The sequence below is a fragment of the Biomphalaria glabrata genome, chromosome 4 (genome assembly GCF_947242115.1).
Source record: "Biomphalaria glabrata chromosome 4, xgBioGlab47.1, whole genome shotgun sequence".
NCBI classification, from domain to species: Eukaryota; Metazoa; Mollusca; class Gastropoda; family Planorbidae; genus Biomphalaria; species Biomphalaria glabrata.
In genome coordinates this window covers 53394472-53419336 of record NC_074714.1, presented here as the reverse complement: position 1 = coordinate 53419336, position 24865 = coordinate 53394472, and the positions used below count along the sequence as shown (strand labels likewise).

Sequence of the window (24865 nt, the reverse complement as noted above, 5' to 3'; positions counted from 1 at the left end):
CGAACGCTTGCTGAGTAATTGTCACAAGTTGACAAGCATCTACAGTTTTGACTACAATACAGATTTAGCAACCCATCACAATACCTTCAAACAATGATGTTACACTCACTAACTCAAAGTGCCACTAACAAAATATCCGTCTTCCTAAATATGTCGCTATCATATTTTATTTTATTAAATTGAAGTTTGACTGTCGTTCCATAATGTTCCTTTCTTTTGTTACTAGAAATGACAGTGTGTAACAACTATGGTGCAATTATGCTTGTTAGACACTCCAAAAAAAATAATAAAAAATTCTGATGAAAAGTAAAATAAAAATCCAAATTTCCGATAGTCTAAGGCGACCCCTGACAAATGGTCGCGAACCACAGGTTGAGAACCCCTGTTTTAGATATGAGATTTTAATGTTAAACCATCACTAGCCCAAACGCCGCCATAGGGGATTTCCGTTTTAAAATATCCACCTCCAGAGGGTTTTGAGGTTGAAACCCCCTTCATTTATAAAACAAACAAAAAAAATGTCATAAGCGTAGCCAAGAGGGGTTTTGAGTTTAAAACCCACTCTATTTTTTTTTACGGTAAACCCTCTCTTCAATATAATACTAAAGCATACAACAGACACCAGATTTTGAGTGTAGCCAAGAGGGATTTTGTATTAAAAACCCCCATATATATGGCGGGGGGGGGATTAGAAAAATAATCCCCCCCCTTCAAACCCCCCTCTCCCGAAAACAATTTTGTCTGCCTAATCAGAATTTATTGGAGTTGCTTACAATGTGTTGTTTCTATTTTTAGTGACATGCGTGCAGGAAATATTTTGACATTAAAAGATGCTTGTAAAGTTGAAATGTTAAGAAAACACATCTATGAAGGTAAGACTATGACAATTTTTATCGGCCCCCGAAAGGGGAATAAACGCTATTAGTTTTGTGTGGTCCGTCCGTCCCGTTTAGATCTTGTAAACTAGAAAAGAGAGTGAAAATCCGACATCCTGATATTTTAGACCTTTTCAAAGTTTTGATGCAACGGCTACTTTTATCTTTTCTAAAAGCGAAAAATCTAATTTTCAAAATCACTGATGCAATCAGTTGATTTCATTACAAATAAACCACTTTTACAACTATTCACTAGTAATGTTGTACGTTATGAAGGCGTGAAAGATATAGGTCCATACTGGCAAAGTCTGCATTAAAGAGGCAGGCTGCGGGATCTGTTTGTGATCGAAGCCTGACCTCTGGCAAGATGTTCTGACGACTTTTTTTGGCGAATAGGTGGAAAGTGCTAAGCTGCACATGATGTCTGTCTTAACCTATATCGAGATTGATGTTTTCCAGTCCAATGCCCATTTTCTGCCCTAACTGCATATAAGTCTCAAATAGTTTATTCGAGAGCAGTTGATCCATTTTCTTTAAAACTTTGAGGGGCTTTCATTCACAGATTCTTTTTTATTACGGTAATAACTAAGACAATAGGCCTACGAGATCGCAGGGGATGCAGGAGTAAGGAACCCCTACTTTATCGAACACTAAGTAATAAGTCTTACATCTAAAGTTGATTCTCCGGTCTCGCAGCCTCCTGCGTCATCGTTGATTTAACCCTGGCACATGCGACATCATGTCCCAAATTTGCGTCTTTCACCTATTCGCAAACAAAGTCATCAAAACATCTGGCCAGAGGTCAATTGTTCATATTTAAAAAAACGTAACTGTTGAAAATGTTCATTAATATTTTCTTCTCTTTGGCTACATTCAGGAGTAGTACAACAATATGGACTTCAACGTGTCGTTTGTGAAAAACGCAATGGAAATGAACCTATAGAAATAGAAATAGATGCTTTTTACGTGGGTCTAGCACTGAATTATGTGGATACAAAATGGAACGAAAAATATGTAATTTTTTTTTCAAAAATTTTGTTTACTATATTTTTTATAGACCCCCACCGTAAGGGGAAAAGCCGCTCTTGTGTTTGTGTAAAAAGTTCGTCGGTCCGTCTATAACACTCAGAAGAGTTTTCAAGCACTAGAAGAGAAATGAAAAAAAAAATGTTTGTTTTTAAAGGCTAATGCAAATATTACGCACATTTTAAAAAAAAATCAACTTTTATGCATTATGCATGCGGCCGCATGTCACTAATATAAGCCCCTAAAAAATGTTTAAGTAATAAATGCTCCGATTTCATTTTTTAGAGTGACCTCTTCGCTTACATTAGTTCGTTTTGTTTGTCAGTCAGTCAGTCTGTCTGTTCTCGTTACGTTTAGATCGCAAAAAAAAGATTATTGAAAATATGATTTTAGCTTTAATTTTTCTTCTAAAACGTCGCAATTATTCTAGTATCTGTAAATAATAGGTTGTTCCGGATTTCTTATGAGAAGCGAATTAATACCCAGCAACTATTTAGTATTTCTCTTATATTACATTTTGATTTGGTTCAGTAAGGTTGAGATTTCAACATCAAGACAGACCCAATAACTGCTGAGGAGGTTACCATGGCCATTGCAGTGCCAAAGAACAACAAAGCACCAGGGCTAGACACGATGTCAGCAGAAATGCTAAAACATGGAGGTCAGTACATTGTTAACAGAATGACTGATCTCCCAAATCTCTGTTGGCGCACTTCAAAAGTCCCCGAGGACTGGCAAAAGGGAGTGATTGTAAAGCTTCCAAAAAAGGGCAACTTGGCAGACTGCAACAACTTAAAGGCATTACTCTCCTCTCTGTCCCGGGCAAAGTTTTCAGCACTGTTTTGCTGAGACGGCTTCAACATTCTGTAGATGAAAGGCTCAGGGAAGAACAAGAAGGCTTCCGAAGAGGCAGATCATGTGAAGAGCAGATCTTCGTTCTACAAAATATCATAGAACAAAGTCTTGAATACCAGCAATGGCTAACGATCAGTTTCGTAGACTTTAAGAAAGCGTTTATAGTGTCTACCGAGAATCACTATGGAAAATAGAGAATACGGCATCCCAGAAAAAAATCGTCCAATTCCTACGACACCTATTCAGTCAATCTAGTTTCTGCATTAAAACAGAAGGAGGAACAACAGAGTTTTTTACAATCGAGACATCTTACTTCCCTTCCTTTTCCTCCTAGCCATCGACTACTCGACTGGTGGGAAGCAAGGTCTAGAGGATAAGTGCGCTTGAACTTGGCTTGGCTTGGCTACCTAGAAGGGGGCTCGAGGTTCGACACCCGACTCGGGCAGAGTTGTGTTTACTGAGCGCCTATAGGCGCACGAAAACCAACTCCTAGATACCCCCTCCCCCCCCACACACACAAATCAGATTGGACCAAAGCGCTCTGAGCATGCTAAAAGCATGAAAGTAGCGCTATATAAAAGCTATAAATAATATAATGAGGAGAGCAATGAACCAGACTGCCTTTGGTATTCCACGGCGTGAACAAAACTGAATGACGGACTTGGACTATGCCGATGACGTTGCACTACTCGGGGCTACAAATAAATGCTTACAAGAAATGACGAAAAGCCTAGATAGAGAGGCAACCAAAATTGGCCTCCGCATAAACTTGGATAAGACTAAAATTTTGCGAGTGGGATATAAGACAAAGGGTGCCCCCGTCAGAGTTGGCGAAGAGTTGAACAAGTTCACTTACCTTGCTTGGCAGCATCATAAATGATGGGGATGCCTACCATGATGTAGCATGCTCAGAAATTTAAAATGAGAAAGAATTATTTTTACTACAAACGGTTGTTGAAAATCACTCTTAAGACTTACTTGACATTTAATATTCCTGCACAATATACTTTTTATTGTGAGGGAATGTTATGGATTTTGTTTTGGACATAAAAAATGACCAGTCGTCGCAGAAATTTAATTAACAGAATTTTTATACATTCTACTTACGCACATTGATTGTTCAAAATCTCTTTTCTAATATATATATATATAACAACTAGCATGACATTACCCACGGCAGGCGGGTCCTAGTTTGTGTTTACTACTCTAGTGGATTGGATATAGATGTATGTTAAACTTAGCTAATGATCCTTTCAAGTTTTTTCTCTTTCGCTACGAAAATAAAATTAGTTTTGCGAAAATAGGTTTGCCCGAAGCCGATACATTCATATCTATTAAAAACGAAAATAGCGATAGATGAATAGGATATAAACTACAATTAAAACGGGTTTACCCGATTTGTTAAATAAATGGTATTATAAGTAAGTCAGGACGCTCTGAATTCGCAGTTATATGGAAGGAATTTATGTAAAAATGCTTTTGAAACAAAAATTTGAAGATTAATTTTATTATATAATGAGATCAATAGACTATATTTTGTATTTTCATGTGTCAAACTAAAAAAACTATCTGCGCAAAGTGTACTTCTTAAAATTAGATCTAGATCTAAATCCTTTCGATCTTTTCTCATGTCAACATTGTGATCAAAGCCTAGATCCATAAAATACTATAGCTTTAATAGAGTCGGACAACTTTATTTTTTTTAGGGTCTTAGTTTGTTTTAGGGCTACAATACATACACTACGGTCTAAGTTAGTACCCAAGGAACATTCCTGCCAAGTTTTATCAAGATTGGTCAAGCGGTTTTTATTTCTATTCATAACGTACATACATACGCCTCACATTCTACTTTATATAGTAGATTAATTTTCTTGTTTTAGCAAAAAAATTATTACCGAATATCGGTTGTCAGGGATATTTCATGAAACAAACAAACATTTATACTCTAAATTTTTCTTTCAAAACTCACTTTAAGCTTAAAACGTCCCAAAAATTTCATTATCGTTAAAATAATGTCCCGGATTTTTAACGTCTTAGAAACCAAATTTTTATCAAAATACTTCCACTAAGTTATGGTACAGCTAATTTTTATGCTAGAATATTCACAAAATTAATTTTATTACAGGTATAAGATTATTACATAAGAATATATAAAGTAGCATAACACTTAAATACCCCAAAAATCGAAGTTAAAAGTGTATAATGGGGAACATTATCTATATATAAAATCTATATATTTAAAAATAATTATCTATCAGAAATTTTTATAACCGTTTTTAGCTAAATTTCCATTCATTTCGACCATTTTCTACCAATCTATAATCAAATTTTTATAAGGTATATGGTTCTGTTTAGAATAGTATCTTTGTGATTTCAGATTTTCAGTTGGGACGAAGATAGTCTTGAAAACGTATTACGCATGCTTGTAACTGAATTCAAGACAAATTTTCTGGAAAAACTGTTGGATCTGTACAAACCTCATTCTTTTATCACTCAGAAACTTGAAAAAGTAAGAATTTATTATTATTTTTCTGGTAAATTTAATGAAAGATTAGTATCTACAATACCTGATTATCTTTGTAAATAAACTCAACAATTAATCAGAAATTTTAAGTTATAATTTCTACTTTTTTTAAATTTTTGAATCTCCAGCTATTGACCTTAAGTAAAAATATTGCGTCTTTTATGTAATCAATGTACTAGGTTCAGGAGTTTAACCGTTAGAGACCTAATATATTTGAAAATATACTACAAGCAATATCAAATGGCGAAGTTTGATAAACAGCAACAATTCATAAAGTCCATATCTGTTTTAGTTTGATGCATTAATCAATACACTAATTCACCTAATTGAAAAATGGTACTAGGTCTTGATTTTTCATGTCAATGTGGAAGAAATTCCGATGCACAAGGTTAACAAAACAAACAACAAAATTGGGGTTTCAGACAGCGAAAGAGAGACAAAAAGAAAGAAACCCGGCCGTCAAACCTTATTGTAAAAACCACACCAAATTATGGGCTAGAAATGTTTATATAATTGAACTAAAGTAAAAATGTTTGTAAAATGTTTTACATGTTTCGGATGTTCCTTCAGAGTTGAAGATAATTATTTCCTAGTCCAAACCTCACGCAGGACGACGGGGGAATGGGAGCGGGCAGGGTTTGAACCCGGGACCATCGATAAATCTGAACGACAGTCCAGCGCGCAAACCGCACGACCAGGCAGCCATCCTAGTAAAGGGGGTGTTACGACTTAAAAATTAAAAAAGCATAAGAACGAATCAACGGGTTTAGCCGGTGCCACACTGCTAGTATTGTATAATTATATACAGCATAAGGAAACATTCTAAATGTTTACGAAAATGATTTCTGGAAGAAATGCTCCATCCAAAACCAATTAGAGATATTCTTTTCTTTTCTCCCAACCCTCCATTTTCTTCAAGATATTTGATAGGATCATAGCTTATTAACTCTTTCTCTCCTAATCGACGATGTCATCGTTGATTTGACCCCATTAAACTAAATTGATTTTTTTTTCACTTATAAACTTTAATTTGTGCTGTGTAAAAAAGAGCATGCATTCTCCTATAATTTGATACCAAATATAAACATTTTCTAATAACAAACAAAAAAGTTTTTAAAGCTTAATCATAACGGGATAGTGAAATACAAATGAGCAAAATGTATATTACTATCGGAATGAGGAAAATAATTACGGAGAGAAAGAGTTAAGAGATCTTACAGCATGAAATAACGCTAAACATAAACACATGTTTCAAATCGTTTTGATGTGTTGTTGCTAGTCTAGAGCTATTACAAATTTAATGACATGACTAATCCAAAAGAATTGATACAATTTCACTTCGTATAAACTTAAAAAAATAAATTTATATTCTATGTTTTTCTTAATTTTGTTTTTACTTAGATAGCTGATACCATCTGCCCTGAGCAACAATACCATGAAAAGTACCCTGATTTTCTGCCAAATGATAAATTAGGTAAAACACTGATATATAGTCACTTATACCATAGACATACTGACTTGGAGATTGATAAGCAGTACCATGGATTATATATATATATAAGTATATATACCGAAGGAGAGAGAGAAAGAGAGTGAAGGAGAAAGAGAGAAAAAGAAAGATGTATAGATACATCGATATATATGTATATATAAAGATTGTGTTGAGTTAGTTATGTCATATTATTAATATTAGAAACAATGAGAATACGACGAAGATATATATATATATATGGCTCCTTTTTGTCTCGAAAGGCAATGGATGCGCCCAAATGAGTCACTGGTTTTGGCTTAATTCTTGAGACGGGGCAGAATCTGGTGTGGCTAATCAAGCCAATTCTAGAAAGGCAGACTTTGCCACAATTCGTACATGTGTATGCCTCTGATTCAGGGCTATCGGACAGGGCAGCTTTCTTTTTTTCCCTCTTGATGAAGGCCGCTTCAATTCTTTTGTTCTCAGCAAGGGTTGTCCCAGCACGCACAGTCTGTCTCCATGCACTCCGGTCTTTGGCTATGTTTTCCCACATACTTTCGCTGATGCCTGTGGCTCTCATGTCTCGCTTGCAGACATCTCTGTATGTTAGTCTTGGGCGGCCCTTGGGTCTGACTCCTTCCACAAGCTCAGCATATAAGATATCTTTCTTTCTTTTATATATATATGTATAAAGCAAAAGCTGTGGAACAAACACTGGAGACTTAAGGTATAGTCTTATTGACGACAGGAACAGAAGACGGGTGGGGTTTCGATTCAATGAGCGAGTGCGTTGGTTGGACTTTGCTGTGTGTCACAGATTACATTATAGAATTGTTTGTACATTTCACTTTTGAAAGTAATATAAGCCCTCGACATGAGTCTCGGGATTTAATCCTCAAATTTAGACACTTGTCATTCAAGTCAGGATTTACCCAAGGGACTTAATTAGTATGTTTGAAATCTATTGGTTGATTTGAATTTAAACAAAGACATTTTTGAAAAGAGTTAGCGCCAGAGAATTGGCGATGGTAAGAAAGTAAAAGTCAGTCGATAATATTAAGTCCTTGTAGCTAGTCACGTTTCTAAGAGCTCTGTTTGAAAAGCCTTTGTAATATGTTCCATGCTCATTGATTTGTAATTTGTACATAACTGCACTTACGTTGTATTTAATAAAGTTCCAGAGTTTTGTTTTATCAAAGAATTGTCAATTGTGATTCTAGATCTTCATTTTTTGTTAACTATTGAATTCAAGTAAAATCCCCGGCATCACAACACATCGTGACATCATACCATCTGAATGTTGTGACATATTTGGCACTCTCCGACTAACAAAAGTTCATGGACAACTTTAACGAAATTTATTCAAGATCTATATAGATCTGGGACCAATTTCTAAACTCTTCAAAGGAACTTCATTCTTATTTAACGGAGGACAGAATTTCTGTGTTTAACAGGTCAGTTGGTTATCGATAATTCTTTTATAAAGATTTTCGTTAGAGTTACGTCTAACTCACGAAAACTATTATTATATGTAATTGGCAAAAGGAATAAGACCAATATACATAATAACTGGCATTATAAAAAAGACCAGTAAAGCAAATAACTGGCAATATAAAAGACCAGTAAAGCAAATAACTGGCAGTATAAAAAAGACCAGTAAATCAAATAACTGGCGTTATAAAGAAGACCAGATTTAACCAACTGTTAAACCAGTAAAAAGTACATCGGCTCAATAGATCTATATTATTATTATATCTGAGATAAAGCCAAAATCCAGATATTGAACATTTTGCTCCAATACAAGAAACTAACAAAGAAATTAAATATGGCTTCCAGTTCTAGAACACAACGATTCTTCGAATTAATAGAATTTGCCAAAGAAAAGCAAATTTCAAAGCCAGACCAGTGGGCAGAGAAACAAGAAGAGAAAGAATATCAAGAGCAAGAATCTGAAAAACGCATGCAATTAGAAGAAAAAAAATTGCAAGACGCCGAGAAACAAAGGCAAGAAGCCGAGAAACAAAGGCAACATGAAAAAGAAAAAATGGAATTCGAAAAACAAAATAAAGAAAATAAAGAAAGCATTCCAATTCAAGGTCAATCAAATATGTTTGACAAATATAGATTAATGAACAAAATATCGGCTTTCAACGAAAACATTGACAATATGGACTCGTATCTCATAAGATTTGAAGAAATAGCTACAACATCCGGTCTACCTGAAGCACATTGGTCGAGCTCACTCCTCACCCTTTTGACTGGCAAAGCTGTCAACATTTGCTCACAACTGTCCATCAATGAACGCAGCACTTACTCTGATATCAAGGAAGCTCTACTGCGCCAATACGGAGCAACCTCAGCCAACTATAGAAAGAAATTCTATAATGAAAGGCCACAGCAAAATGATGATCCTCAAATTTTTGTAGCTAATATGTCAATGTGGTTTGATAGATGGGTATCCATGGCGAAAATAGAAGAAAGTTACCAAGCTCTTCGTCAACATATTATTATCGACAACATCACCCATGCTCACTCAGAAGATATTCAATCCTACATTATAGAGAGAAATCCTACTGATATACAGACATTAACCAAGATCATCAGACAATATAGAGCAGCCTATCCAAACAAGTCAGTCAAACCATCTGTTGAAGAAAATTTTGTCTGCTTTGCTCAAGACAAAAATGCAAGATATCAGTCAGATGACAAAATCAAATGCAACAAATGTCATAAACTAGGGCATTTCACGTCTCAATGCCGCAGCAGAACCACAGAATGTTCATTTTGCCATAAAAAGGGTCACCAAACTCATGAATGTTGGAAAAAACAGGCAGTCTCCAAAAATCTAAATTTTGATAGACCCACATCACCAACTCAAAGATACAGCAATAGAGAGCAATACAATCTCAACAAAGCACCTAGAAATAATAAACCAGATAACAACAAACCTCGCTACAGAAGTCATTCACAGGACTCCAGACCACAATATATGCCTAACAGAAGCTATTACAATGAGCACTCAACTATGACAGTCATTGCAAAGTCCAATGGTCTCAAATTTTATCCAGGCTTTGTAGGAGACAAGAAGGTGGAAGTTCTTCGTGACACCGGAAGCACGTCCACATTAGTACATGAACGCTTCGTACACGCAAACCGTTTCACAGGCAACCATGTCCAAGTCACTGCATTCAACGGAACTGTCAGCAAGTTACCTGAGGCCATCATTTATGTTACTACACCATTCTTCAGTGGTCAAACAAAAGCATTAGTAACACCCAATCTACCAGTGGACCTAATTATTGGAAACATAGAAGGAGTTAAAGAATGCACTCCTCAAGAACTTGCTGAATGTACAAATGCCATAGAACAAGGTCAAAAATATTTGGCAGTAATGACAAGATCCATGTCCAGACAACAAGAACATTTGGCACCTGAACAAGTTAGCCAAAATAATCACATGGCTACCTCAGTTACTCAAGTTATGCAGAATGCAACAGAACCAGTTACTAGTCCAGTAGCCAGCAATAATCAAGAACATTCAACATGGACACCCCCAGTTACATCAAGCCCATCCCTACCGGTCATAAGTCCACCTCCAATTCCCGAATATCCATTGTTGAACTTTGAAGAACAAGACGACATGCCCAGAGTCTCCAACAATGATACAAGAACTCTAACTGGTCAAACTGAAGTCAATCAAGACAAGTCTCATGAACCAGAATCAGAAGCAGATAACAAAGAAATTTTTATTCAATCAACTTTGGCTATACCAGACAAAAGAAAAACTTTTCAACTTGACTCTACCACTCATACAAGTATTCCTCATCTGAAAGAATGTGAGTCAACTCAAGAAGCCATTACAACCAAGAACATTGAAAGTCAAAGAATATTACATGAACACATGAAATCAAGATATTTTGCTCAAGGAGATCAAGTCAAATTACTGTTACCAGATTTCAGTAACAAACTGTTTTACAAATGGCAAGGTCCTTTCCACATCATCAGAAAGATTTCCAACCTGCTTTATGAAATCAATGTCAACAAGGTTACCAAAGTATTTCATGTTCATATGTTTGAACATTACCATGAAACAGATAATGAAGACATCAAGGCAGAAGTTGAACATTTTACAAGCTTAGCAACTATTCCTGAGGAAGAAGAAACATCATCAACACCCATTCCTGAGATAGATGTTTCATTACCGACATCAAATAACATTGACATTCCCAAGGTCATCACTCTGAATGACATAGCAGCAGCAAATCAAAGTGACATTCCAAAGGTCATCACTCTGGATGACATAACACTACAAACAGTGAAAGACACTAAAGTGTTTCCAGACCATGCAGATTTCTTTACCAGTGTTTCTGAAACATTTCCAGTACTGCAATTTGAAAGAAACTCAGAGAGCAACAACATTGACAACACCAAGTTTCATCCTCCTTCTACTCAAGGGGCAACTTTTCTTCAGAAAGGAACAAATGAACTTCTTCAACATTGCTGTACTGACCGATTGAACTCAGACATGTTCAGTCATTGCTCTATTGAACATTCTAATGCAAAGCATTCTGCTACCATTGTTCTACAGCGTCAAAGTTCATCAACCAGAAAATTGAGTTTTGGTTTCGGACAGTTCTTATTTTCACCAAACTCAAACGCGGTTCAATCAGACATTATCTGTGAGATCATTATGACATGGAGACAACAGCTTCATAAACTGAAAGACATTTTCTTCAAGTTTAGAAAACGCGTACACACATCCATGACGGCAACTCAGAAGGGTTCTGAACTTCACACTTACATTTTATATATGTACTATACCATATTTAGTGTCACTTGATCCATTATCATTCATACTCGTCAAGGAAGAACATTATCCAGTTATATTTAATTAATAAATTAATTTGTTTACTCACTTTTTCCACAGGAGCTCTATATCAGATGTTATATTTATTTCAGCACCAAGCAACACACTGAGGAAAGTCACTCATTCAAGATACTTTGTTTATTATGTTTCAGCATCTTTGCATATGACATGCATCAGACATTTTAATTTTTAAATCATGTGCATTTTATTTCAGGTATTTTATTTCCGGTCGAATATTATTGCATATATCCTATTATGATAGTACAGATACATGACAGACAATTGGAATTTTTCATGTTGAGATTTATATCACATTGAGTATTATTTTCTCAGAAGATTGTCATGTACTATCACAATTATTTTTCTATGTCAATTTTTCATATGCAATATATTTTTTTCCATGTACACATTTTCACAAATGAGTTATAATGTCATATTTTAATTTCATCATGAAGCTTCATAACTTATTCAATTCAAGATTTATGCTTTGTACAACTTTTGATATTGTTCATGACAAGCATTGTCTCATTTTCATAACCACTTGTATAGTGAAACAGGTGTTCAAAGTCATCAATAATTTTATTCACTGCATTTACATTTTTTTTATCTCCAAGTTGACTTTATTTTGTCATATGTTACCTCAACCATTTTTCTATAATTTCATGTATGGTATTTTGTGTATATTTAAATATTTTTAATACATATGAGCATTTCTATTACCATACAAATGCTAAATGGAGGGGGGGGTAATATGTCACAGATTACATTATAGAATTGTTTGTACATTTCACTTTTGAAAGTAATATAAGCCCTCGACATGAGTCTCGGGATTTAATCCTCAAATTTAGACACTTGTCATTCAAGTCAGGATTTACCCAAGGGACTTAATTAGTATGTTTGAAATCTATTGGTTGATTTGAATTTAAACAAAGACATTTTTGAAAAGAGTTAGCGCCAGAGAATTGGCGATGGTAAGAAAGTAAAAGTCAGTCGATAATATTAAGTCCTTGTAGCTAGTCACGTTTCTAAGAGCTCTGTTTGAAAAGCCTTTGTAATATGTTCCATGCTCATTGATTTGTAATTTGTACATAACTGCACTTACGTTGTATTTAATAAAGTTCCAGAGTTTTGTTTTATCAAAGAATTGTCAATTGTGATTCTAGATCTTCATTTTTTGTTAACTATTGAATTCAAGTAAAATCCCCGGCATCACAACACATCGTGACATCATACCATCTGAATGTTGTGACACTGTGTTTGACTAGTTTTGGTGTTTCGATTCTTTAGATAACCTTGTTTCTTAAGTACATACATTTGAGTAATAAAGTAATATTACCGTACTATTTCATATATGAAATTCTGCTTTTATTTTTTAAAGAGAAATTAGTATCGTGTAAATTGGGAAAAAAATAGTTCACAGTTTATGATGTAACTATACTGATACATTTTAAACATTAAAAAAAAATTACAGGCTGTTTTATAAGACTGTTTATACACGCTCTTGAGAAAAGACAATTCAAAGCATCTTTGTTTTACTGGACGAAACAGGAGGTAAGTAATTTTATATATAAATTTTTAACAGTTATGTTTGACGATATTACTGAGTTTATAGAAATGATGATGTCCCTTAATATATTTATTTTTAGTTACATTTTTGTTTGACTGTATTTCCATGAAGCGTCTGATTTGGACGTCACTGTTTGCACGTCATGTTTTAAAAGAAGAAAAGAGAAAACAGAAAATCGATATGCTTGAAAATGTCAAGGCCAAATTTCAAAAGTATAAGAGGTATTGTCAATGTTTTATTTATGCTTTGTAATATATTTTGTACATATTTTGTAATAGTTTTGATATTTCTCTATCTTTTAACTCTTGTATTCTTTCTCGTTATATAAATCTATCTTTTGCTCAGTGGCTCTCACACTATTGGATTGTAGATAGTGCTCTCTTTCTCTACCGCTTTCTGTCTCTCTACTCACGACCGACTTCATTATTATGCTCAACTTTCTCTCTCTAAATAACGCTATCTCTTTCTTTCTCTCTCACCCTCTCTCTCTCTCTTTCTCGCTCTCTGACTCTCTCCCCTTTCTCTCTATCTCTGTCTCTCTCTCCTTATCTCTCTCTTTCTCTCTCATACTAACGTTCACTCTCTCTCTCCCTCTGTCTCTCTCTTTGTCTCTCTCTCTCTTTCTCTCTCTCTCGCTCTCTCCCTCTGTCTCTCTCTGTCTCTCTGTCCCTCTGTCTCTCTCTCTCTCTCTTGGTCTCTCTCTTTCTCTCTCTCTGTCTCTCTGCCTCTCTCTCTTTCTCTGTCTCTCTCGTTCTTTCTTGTACTCTCGTTCCTAGTCTCCCTAGTCTCTTTATTTCAAAAATAACTAATCGGTCAATCAGACGTTGGTCGGTCAATCAGACGTTGGTCAGTCAAACAGACGTTGGTCGGTCAATCAGACGTTGGTCAGTCAATCAGACGTTGGTCAGTCAATCAGACGTTGGTCGGTCAATCAGACGTTGGTCAGTCAATCAGACGATGGTCAGTCAATCAGACGATGGTCAGTCAATCAGACGTTGTTCGGTCAATCAGACGTTGGTCAGTCAATCAGACGTTGGTCAGTCAATCAGGCGTTTGTCAGTCAATCAGACGTTGGTCGGTCAATCAGGCGTTGGTCGGTCAATCAGACGTTAGTCAGTCAATCAGGCGTTGGTCGGTCAATCAGGCGTTGGTCGGTCAATCAGGCGTTGGTCGGTCAATCAGGCGTTGGTCGGTCAATCAGGCGTTGGTCGGTCAATCAGACGTTGGTCAGTCAATCAGGCGTCGGTCGGTCAATCAGACGTCGGTCGGTCAATCAGACGTTGGTCGGTCAATCAGACGTTGGTAGTTAATTATTTTGATTGATATTGAAAACTGGTAAACGCAGTATATTATTTAGTCATATTGTCGTAATATAATTAAGAACCATGTCAATATCTAAAGCTTTATTTCACTTAATGACGACAATAACTACACACATAGCAGAGGTCAAGACACGGAATATGGTCAGTACACATAGATCAGGTGAATTCACAAATGTAAACAAACACTAGGGACGGCAATCGATTTTAACAAATTCACGACACATACATTTGTAAGTGCGGAGTTATTTCCCTTACATATGATTTATACTATTTAAGGGATTTTTTTTTAACTTTCTTTTCTTACTCTCCTGGTAAAAAACAAACAATATTCAGCCTGATAACACAAATCGAAGGAAAACCAGTGACTTGGCAGAATTTAAGTCATTGGTTAATATGCATGACTAAATGCATGACGCGTAGGACGTAATCATCTTCTTTTTTGAAGTAACGTCTGTATTATATAAGATAAGATCAAGTGGCGTAACCGTAACGTAATATTAGCATTTTTATAAAGACGTCACAACATGCAAATGTAGCTGCAATAATAGTCTTATACTCTAACATTTCAGGATTTATGAATGTACTGCCATTAACATTTTGAAATCCTGCTATAGAAGAAACAGAAATAGGACTTTGTTTCTTCTGATGAATGTGGATTCTAAGTGTAAACAATCCTGCATCACGATAGCCTTAAAAACGAAAAACAAGCTGTTTCTAGCACAAGAAGCTTGTATTAGGGCTAACAATGAGATCTGGCAAACTTATCTTGGAGAGGATCTGAGCACGGAACAAGTAAGTCATAAGGTCAGATTTAAGGGAGGGCATGTGGGGCTACATCCCCGAGGCATCCACAAGAACCTCAACAAATGAGATAGAAATATATCCGAATTTCGATAGGTAGGAAACTTTTGAAAAAAAAAATAATTCTAACACTTTTTTCGCATTTTTAGGACTGACAAAATGTAATTATGAAATGTATGCTTAGAGCACGTTAAGAATAAATAATACAGTGCCGGATTTACGACAGTGCGTCTATCAATGGCCTAACCCTCCGAAAAAAACAATTTTTTAAAACTTAAATATGCATGTTAATTTTTATTTTTTTTTAATTGAGGTTAAATTGAAAACAGTTCTTTTTTTAATTGTAAGGATAAGTCTGTTTTGATGTTTCGATACAAGGAATTAGACATTAAATCAATATGATTGTGGTTACTGTGTGTGCTTGTGATTGATTGAAAAAGTGATAGAGATAAAGAAAAGAGAGAGAGAGAGTAATAGGTTAACTAGTGTGTGTGTATGTGTGTCTTTGTGTGTGTGTGTAGAGCGTGAGAGTACAGACTATACCCACATTACTTACTTAGACTTAGAATCTCCCGCGCCTTTCGGCGCGTTGGGCAGCAATCTGTCTCCATAAAGATCTGTCAATGGCAATGCCTGAAGCCTCCTCCCACCTGGTGTCCACTGTTCTGATGTCCTCCATGAAGGTGTGACGCCAAGTTATACGAGGACGTCCCTGTTTGCGCTTTACTCGTATTGGCCCCCATGTCAACGCAACTCTTGGTATGCGTAGTTCATTTTGTTGGAGAGCATGTCCTGAAAACCTCATGCGACGCTCTGTCACAACCTCGCTAAGTGTTCGACTCCCAGTTCGGTGTCAGGACTGAGTTCTGGTCAGCCTGGGTCTCCTGTTAACTGTAGAGGAGAAGGCGGGCAATTCAGGTTGTTGACTTCAAAAACTATTATTGTTTTGGATTGTTTTACTTGGTGATATGTTTTGTTGAATATAATGTAACTCATAATAAAGCAGTGTGGTTTTTGTCCTAGTCCAGGACAGTTGGACTTTTGGATATAGATAGAGTCGAAGTGTAGACTCTCATTATTTTTCTGTGTTGTCACTATTCAGTCTATGGAATATTAAGCTGTTATATATTTTAGTTGGTACTGGATATTTCAATTGTCTGAACTGATTCTGTATTATAGTACAGATAATGTAATAAACATGTTATATGTCTGTGAAGTGGCATTCTGGATCTTTGTTCTGTCGTTGTATGTGTCGTGGTGGTATTGCCCAGGACTTGGGTACATTTAGTAATCAGCGTTGGAGTACACATACATATATTGGAGAGGAAAGGAGTCTTGACATTCGGTAATGGATTTCCTCGTTTGAAACCCGATCTATATAAGACTCCTAAAATGTGTCCCAGCCATTTCTACTTAAGAACAAAACAAAATTATGTCTTAACTTAAAACATTTCCAGTAACAACGCCATGTAAATGATGAGTTTTTACATAATTAAAGAAAAAAATTGAAAAAAAGTAACAAGACTTGCATTCAAGCTGTTAACACATGATATCAAAGAGTACTCAGCCTCACAACAGCGCTCTGATGGAAACGAGGGTTAGAGGCCTAAATTGCTTGCTGCCCAAAAGAAGCCAAGTTCCAACAGACATGTCACTATCCACGCACCGTTTTTTCGACAGGCCGTTTTTTAATGGTGAAAACCTTGATGACAGGTGTGGTACAGAAAAAAAAATATATTTGGGGAGATTCCCCGGTGAGGTCGGCCTTTGGCCTTGATTTTAATCCGAACGTCTTATGTAATAGAGATGTATTAATTTACACTTCCTTGGATTTTCCCAGAGAAAAGAAGACAATCAGACGGAGAGCAAAGCAAAGACAAAAAAATTAGATAAACCTTTACAGGAAGAAAAAAAGAGTGAAAATAAAATGCTACCGGTAAGTTAGTTTGTTATTTACTTGTTTTATTTTAAAACGGGCCGTTTTTTAATGGTGAAAACCTTGATGACAGGTGTGGTACAGAAAAAAAAAATATTTGGGGAGATTCCCCGGTGAGGTCGGCCTTTGGCCTTGATTTTAATCCGAACGTCTTGTGATAGGAGCCATAGGTAATAGAGATGTATTAATTTACATTTGCTTGGATTTTCCCTCCCAGAGAGAAGTTCGTCCCGACAGGCAGACGAAGAGAGACTCTCGTAGTGAACAGAAAAAAGAATTAGATAAACTTTTACATAAAGAAGAAAATAGTGAAATCGAATTGGTAAGTTAGCTAGTTTTTTACTTGTTTTATTGTAAAAGAAAATTTCATTCTATCCAGCTACTGAGCTGGGGTGTAGGAGCGATCGCCTCCCTCCCCACTCGGCCGACCCTACCCCCCACAAAAAGAGAAGCATATTTTAGCAGAGAAACAACACAATTTAAGCATATGTTAATAATATATCCTAATTATTTATCTTTTAACCATGCACTCTAGAGCAGGACAAGACACACAGAAAGTCTTTGGTCATCCACTGCACCAAAACTCGTCCCCGGAAGTCTTGACCAAATCTTGCCTCTGGAAAAAGAAGGGCTTTAGGGCGAGAGAGTGAGGTCGACGTGTTGTGCGAATCCTCCTCACTTAAATCAAAATTTTCAGCGCATGTCACTTTGTCTTGATCTTAGTCTTATTCTGTCTTCGTCTTAGTTTATTGAGGACTTTGCCCGATGTGCTTGACCTTTGACTTTGATTATATTTCGAGCGCCTTGGGACGCGAGACATAGGTCATATGCATTTATTAATTAACATTTTCTTGGATTTTCCCAGGCAGATTTTCATGCAGACAGTAATACAAACGTCAATAACAAACTACCAGACACAACTCCTACTACAGTTACAAAGAAGAAAATAAACATCAAACATTATTTATTTTCACCCCAAGGACGTTGTCGAATGGATATGGTACGTTTATTTTTTTCAATGTATATTATTTTGAAGTCTGTAAATATATATTTCCATCCAAACATTATCGTTGCAAGGCGTGTGGGATATATATGTATGGCTCCCTCTCGCAAGACAGAGCCCAGGTGAGTTACTGGCTCTTGGTTACGGCTTGAGATGGGGCGAAGTCTGGAGTGACTGATCAAGCCAGTTCTAGAGCGGCAGAGATAGCCACAGTTCGTGCATTTATTTGCATCTGTCCTAGGTCTAGCTTTCTTGAAGACAATAGCTTTTTTTTCTTTCTCTTGGCTGACGCAGTTTCGTTTCTTTTGCAATCAGCGAAGTTCGAACCAGCAAGTACAGTCTGTCTCCATGCTGTCCGGTCTTGGGCTATCTCTTCCCACATACATCATGTCTCGCTTGCTGATGTCGCTGTGGGTTAGTTTTCGGCGGCCCTTGGGTCTGACTCCGGCTGCGTATAAGATGCCTTTAGGTATTCCTCCATCTGGCATGCGAGTGACATGACCGAGCCAGCGTAGTCTTCTCTGTTGAAGGAGAGCATAGATGTTGTGTATATTTGTTGCTTTAAACCAGCGGTTCTCAACCTTTAAAGCTCGGCGACCCCTTTTTACAATCCCCCACTCTGCCGCGACCCCCCCCCCCCAATACACAAATACAGAATTGTAGGGTAGACAATAACAACCCATATTTTCGATGGTCTTAGGCGACCCTTGGCAAATGGTCAATCGACCCCCAAAGGGGTCGCGACCCACAGGTTTAGAAACCTTGCTTTAAACCATAATACTAATATCATACATGTCTATTTAAAAATTCATTAAGAACATAAATTTAAAAAATCAGTAGTTGTAATAATAAGGTTATGCTGCAATATTTATGATATCTTCTTTTTATCTTAGCCTATAAAAAACAGACGTTATTTCAAAAAAAAAAAAAAAAGATGATTCTTTTTTCTTGAAAAAATAAAAGAATTGGTAGATTGTAAAATAAGCTTAAATTGTGACATTAAATAAATTTATTGTTCTCATTTCTAGATCTATCTTTTTTCGTGTTTCTCCAGTATCGGGGTGTCTACAATCAAAATGAACAATAATATGATTCTATATTCTATATTATAGCGACATAAAGACATATTGACGTGTCCTGGCCTGATAAACAACAGTTTGACACGGTTTCTCCGTAACAAAAAAAAAAAAAAAAAAATACTGTACATTCAAAATATTCTGTCATGCCATTGAGAAAATATAATCCCATAGTGTAATCTAACAACACTTCCAATTACAAATTCTTCTTTGATATACACATATAGGTTGAGGCAATGTTAGAAAACCGACAATCACCCTATATCTATTATATATTACTTTGTCATCTTTATAAGGGAAAGAAATAAAAGGGGAGGAGATTAAACGATTGTTAGTTTAATTATGTGTATTCAATATTTAAATATCAAAACAACTGTCCTGTTTTATTAGTTGTTTTGTTTTTTTACAAAGCTCACTCTGTCTGGTAAAAAGTTTGTACACGTTATTTCACCCACACCCAATCTCGGATCAAGCTGAAATGTTGCACAATTATTTCTTTTACCTGACAACACAAGAATAAATATTTAAAAAAATACATTAACCAATAAGTTATTGGTAATTAATTATTTTGTCTGGCATCGCACAAGGGAAAGAAGTTGTACTTGACTTAAGTGAGGGTATAAGCTGAATTAGTCCCCTTTATAGGACGCAGTGAACACAAGTATGAAATAGAATGAGACTAGATAATTATACAACCATAAGCTCTTCACTAGCAGAGTGGTTATTATGCTGTCTTGGGAAACCTGAGAAGGCTTGAGCCCACGAGTTCGAAATCAAGTCGTTCCCCCTTTTTTTTATATTTATAAATGCTTTTTTATTATTAGTCTAGATTTATTATAAATTTAATGACATGACTGATCCAAACTAATTGATATAACTATAATTAATATAAGTTTTTTTTTAAGTATTTTTTTTTATTTTCTTTTTTTACAGATTTCCTACTTGTGGTTTCTAACAGCTTACAGTATTCTGTTGGTCTCGACACTCCACCAGACAACGTTTCATTGGCTGGAGGGTGTAGTCATGGGCTATAAAGTTATCTTCTTCGCAAAGGAATCTGACCAGGTAGCTTGGCTACGTTTGTTGTTCATCGTTTGTTTAAACACTTTGAAATGAGCTAGGAAGAGAGTTTTATATGAAGAATTACATTTTTGTGTGTTCTATACAAGATAGAGGGAGATAGCGTCTAGGATTAACATAGAGGGTGTAAAACTGTTTAGAATTAACACTTTCTCTCCGTAATTATTTGCCACATTCTAGTGGAATCAACGTTGGTATCGTCAGTTAGGAGAGAAAGAGTTAAATATCATAAATACTTTTTTATTCTTTCAACTTCGTGTCTAAAATGTTGGATACAATAGGGAGAGGACTGAACACCTTCCCTCCCCTGCTATCTCTAAGGATTAGGCCAGGTAGAAACTATAATGTTGGATACAATAGGGAGAGGACTGAACACCTTCCCTCCCCTGCTATCTCTAAGGATTAGGCCTGGTAGAAACTATAATGTTGGATACAATAGGGAGAGGACTGAACACCTTCCCTCCCCTGCTATCTCTAAGAATTAGGCCAGGTAGAAACTAAAATGTAGGATACAATAGGGAGAGGACTGAACACCTTCCCTCCCCTGCTATCTCTAAGGATTAGGCCAGGTAGAAACTAAAATGTAGGATACAATAGGGAGAGGACTGAACACCTTCCCTCCCCTGCTATCTCTAAGGATTAGGCCAGGTAGAAACTAAAATGTAGGATACAATAGGGAGAGGACTGAACACCTTCCCTCCCCTGCTATCTCTAAGGATTAGGCCAGGTAGAAACTATAATGTTGGATACAATAGGGAGAGGACTGAACACCTTCCCTCCCCTGCTATCTCTAAGGATTAGGCCAGGTAGAAACTAAAATGTAGGATACAATAGGGAGAGGACTGAACACCTTCCCACCCGTGCTATCTCTAATGCTTAGGCCAGGTAGAAACTAAAATGTAGGATACAATAGGGAGAGGACTGAACACCTTCCCTCCCCTGCTATCTCTAAGGATTAGGCCAGGTAGAAACTATAATGTTGGATACAATAGGGAGAGGACTGAACACCTTCCCTCCCCTGCTATCTCTAAGGATTAGGCCAGGTAGAAACTAAAATGTTGGATACAATAGGGAGAGGACTGAACTCCTTCCCTCCCCTGCAATCTCTGAGAATTAGGCCAGGTAGAAACTAAAATGTTGGATACAATAGGGAGAGGACTGAACTCCTTTCCCACCCGTGCTATCTCTAATGCTTAGGCCAGGTAGAAACTAAAATGTAGGATACAATAGGGAGAGAACTGAACCCTTTCCCACCCGTGCTATCTCTAATGCTTAGGCCAGGTAGAAACTAAAATGTTGGATACAATAGGGAGAGGACTGAACACCTTCCCTCCCCTGCAATCTCTAAGAATTAGGCCAGGTAGAAACTAAAATGTAGGATACAATAGGGAGAGGACTGAACACCTTCCCTCCCCTGCTATCTCTAAGGATTAGGCCAGGTAGAAACTAAAATGTAGGATACAATAGGGAGAGGACTGAACACCTTCCCTCCCCTGCTATCTCTAAGGATTAGGCCAGGTAGAAACTATAATGTTGGATACAATAGGGAGAGGACTAAACACCTTCCCTCCCCTGCTATCTCTAAGGATTAGGCCAGGTAGAAACTAAAATGTTGGATACAATAGGGAGAGGACTGAACTCCTTCCCTCCCCTGCAATCTCTGAGAATTAGGCCAGGTAGAAACTAAAATGTTGGATACAATAGGGAGAGGACTGAACTCCTTTCCCACCCGTGCTATCTCTAATGCTTAGGCCAGGTAGAAACTAAAATGTAGGATACAATAGGGAGAGGACTGAACCCTTTCCCACCCGTGCTATCTCTAATGCTTAGGCCAGGTAGAAACTAAAATGTTGGATACAATAGGGAGAGGACTGAACACCTTCCCTCCCCTGCAATCTCTAAGAATTAGGCCAGGTAGAAACTAAAATGTAGGATACAATAGGGAGAGGACTGAACACCTTCCCTCCCCTGCTATCTCTAAGGATTAGGCCAGGTAGAAACTAAAATGTAGGATACAATAGGGAGAGGACTGAACACCTTCCCTCCCCTGCTATCTCTAAGGATTAGGCCAGGTAGAAACTAAAATGTAGGATACAATAGGGAGAGGACTGAACACCTTCCCTCCCCTGCTATCTCTAAGGATTAGGCCAGGTAGAAACTATAATGTTGGATACAATAGGGAGAGGACTGAACACCTTCCCTCCCCTGCTATCTCTAAGGATTAGGCCAGGTAGAAACTAAAATGTTGGATACAATAGGGAGAGGACTGAACTCCTTCCCTCCCCTGCAATCTCTGAGAATTAGGCCAGGTAGAAACTAAAATGTTGGATACAATAGGGAGAGGACTGAACTCCTTTCCCACCCGTGCTATCTCTAATGCTTAGGCCAGGTAGAAACTAAAATGTAGGATACAATAGGGAGAGAACTGAACCCTTTCCCACCCGTGCTATCTCTAATGCTTAGGCCAGGTAGAAACTAAAATGTTGGATACAATAGGGAGAGGACTGAACACCTTCCCTCCCCTGCAATCTCTAAGAATTAGGCCAGGTAGAAACTAAAATGTAGGATACAATAGGGAGAGGACTGAACACCTTCCCTCCCCTGCTATCTCTAAGGATTAGGCCAGGTAGAAACTAAAATGTAGGATACAATAGGGAGAGGACTGAACACCTTCCCTCCCCTGCTATCTCTAAGGATTAGGCCAGGTAGAAACTATAATGTTGGATACAATAGGGAGAGGACTAAACACCTTCCCTCCCCTGCTATCTCTAAGGATTAGGCCAGGTAGAAACTAAAATGTAGGATACAATAGGGAGAGGACTGAACACCTTCCCTCCCCTGCTATCTCTAAGGATTAGGCCAGGTAGAAACTAAAATGTAGGATACAATAGGGAGAGGACTGAACACCTTCCCTCCCCTGCTATCTCTAAGGATTAGGCCAGGTAGAAACTATAATGTTGGATACAATAGGGAGAGGACTGAACACCTTCCCTCCCCTGCTATCTCTAAGGATTAGGCCTGGTAGAAACTATAATGTTGGATACAATAGGGAGAGGACTGAACACCTTCCCTCCCCTGCTATCTCTAAGAATTAGGCCAGGTAGAAACTAAAATGTAGGATACAATAGGGAGAGGACTGAACACCTTCCCTCCCCTGCTATCTCTAAGGATTAGGCCAGGTAGAAACTAAAATGTAGGATACAATAGGGAGAGGACTGAACACCTTCCCTCCCCTGCTATCTCTAAGGATTAGGCCAGGTAGAAACTAAAATGTAGGATACAATAGGGAGAGGACTGAACACCTTCCCTCCCCTGCTATCTCTAAGGATTAGGCCAGGTAGAAACTATAATGTTGGATACAATAGGGAGAGGACTGAACACCTTCCCTCCCCTGCTATCTCTAAGGATTAGGCCAGGTAGAAACTAAAATGTAGGATACAATAGGGAGAGGACTGAACACCTTCCCACCCGTGCTATCTCTAATGCTTAGGCCAGGTAGAAACTAAAATGTAGGATACAATAGGGAGAGGACTGAACACCTTCCCTCCCCTGCTATCTCTAAGGATTAGGCCAGGTAGAAACTATAATGTTGGATACAATAGGGAGAGGACTGAACACCTTCCCTCCCCTGCTATCTCTAAGGATTAGGCCAGGTAGAAACTAAAATGTTGGATACAATAGGGAGAGGACTGAACTCCTTCCCTCCCCTGCAATCTCTGAGAATTAGGCCAGGTAGAAACTAAAATGTTGGATACAATAGGGAGAGGACTGAACTCCTTTCCCACCCGTGCTATCTCTAATGCTTAGGCCAGGTAGAAACTAAAATGTAGGATACAATAGGGAGAGAACTGAACCCTTTCCCACCCGTGCTATCTCTAATGCTTAGGCCAGGTAGAAACTAAAATGTTGGATACAATAGGGAGAGGACTGAACACCTTCCCTCCCCTGCAATCTCTAAGAATTAGGCCAGGTAGAAACTAAAATGTAGGATACAATAGGGAGAGGACTGAACACCTTCCCTCCCCTGCTATCTCTAAGGATTAGGCCAGGTAGAAACTAAAATGTAGGATACAATAGGGAGAGGACTGAACACCTTCCCTCCCCTGCTATCTCTAAGGATTAGGCCAGGTAGAAACTATAATGTTGGATACAATAGGGAGAGGACTAAACACCTTCCCTCCCCTGCTATCTCTAAGGATTAGGCCAGGTAGAAACTAAAATGTTGGATACAATAGGGAGAGGACTGAACTCCTTCCCTCCCCTGCAATCTCTGAGAATTAGGCCAGGTAGAAACTAAAATGTTGGATACAATAGGGAGAGGACTGAACTCCTTTCCCACCCGTGCTATCTCTAATGCTTAGGCCAGGTAGAAACTAAAATGTAGGATACAATAGGGAGAGGACTGAACCCTTTCCCACCCGTGCTATCTCTAATGCTTAGGCCAGGTAGAAACTAAAATGTT

General features: G+C 37.5%; 1 protein-coding gene across 2 annotated transcripts in view; it reads left to right on the top strand.

The window, feature by feature from the left end:
* The first annotated feature begins 763 nt into the window (after nucleotides 1-763).
* Nucleotides 764-24865, top strand: part of LOC106059004 (transient receptor potential cation channel subfamily M member-like 2) — a 55227-nt gene continuing 31125 nt past the window's right edge. For both annotated transcript variants that reach the window (XM_056025502.1, XM_056025501.1), the window contains exons 1-11: nucleotides 764-872; nucleotides 1753-1889; nucleotides 5134-5265; nucleotides 6682-6754; nucleotides 13090-13169; nucleotides 13297-13406; nucleotides 15077-15299; nucleotides 17149-17244; nucleotides 17462-17566; nucleotides 18110-18244; nucleotides 20257-20388. In XM_056025502.1, coding sequence (XP_055881477.1) covers nucleotides 800-872; nucleotides 1753-1889; nucleotides 5134-5265; nucleotides 6682-6754; nucleotides 13090-13169; nucleotides 13297-13406; nucleotides 15077-15299; nucleotides 17149-17244; nucleotides 17462-17566; nucleotides 18110-18244; nucleotides 20257-20388 — 1296 coding nt within the window. In that variant the 5' untranslated portion in view covers nucleotides 764-799. The remainder of the gene's footprint in view (nucleotides 873-1752; nucleotides 1890-5133; nucleotides 5266-6681; nucleotides 6755-13089; nucleotides 13170-13296; nucleotides 13407-15076; nucleotides 15300-17148; nucleotides 17245-17461; nucleotides 17567-18109; nucleotides 18245-20256; nucleotides 20389-24865) is intronic.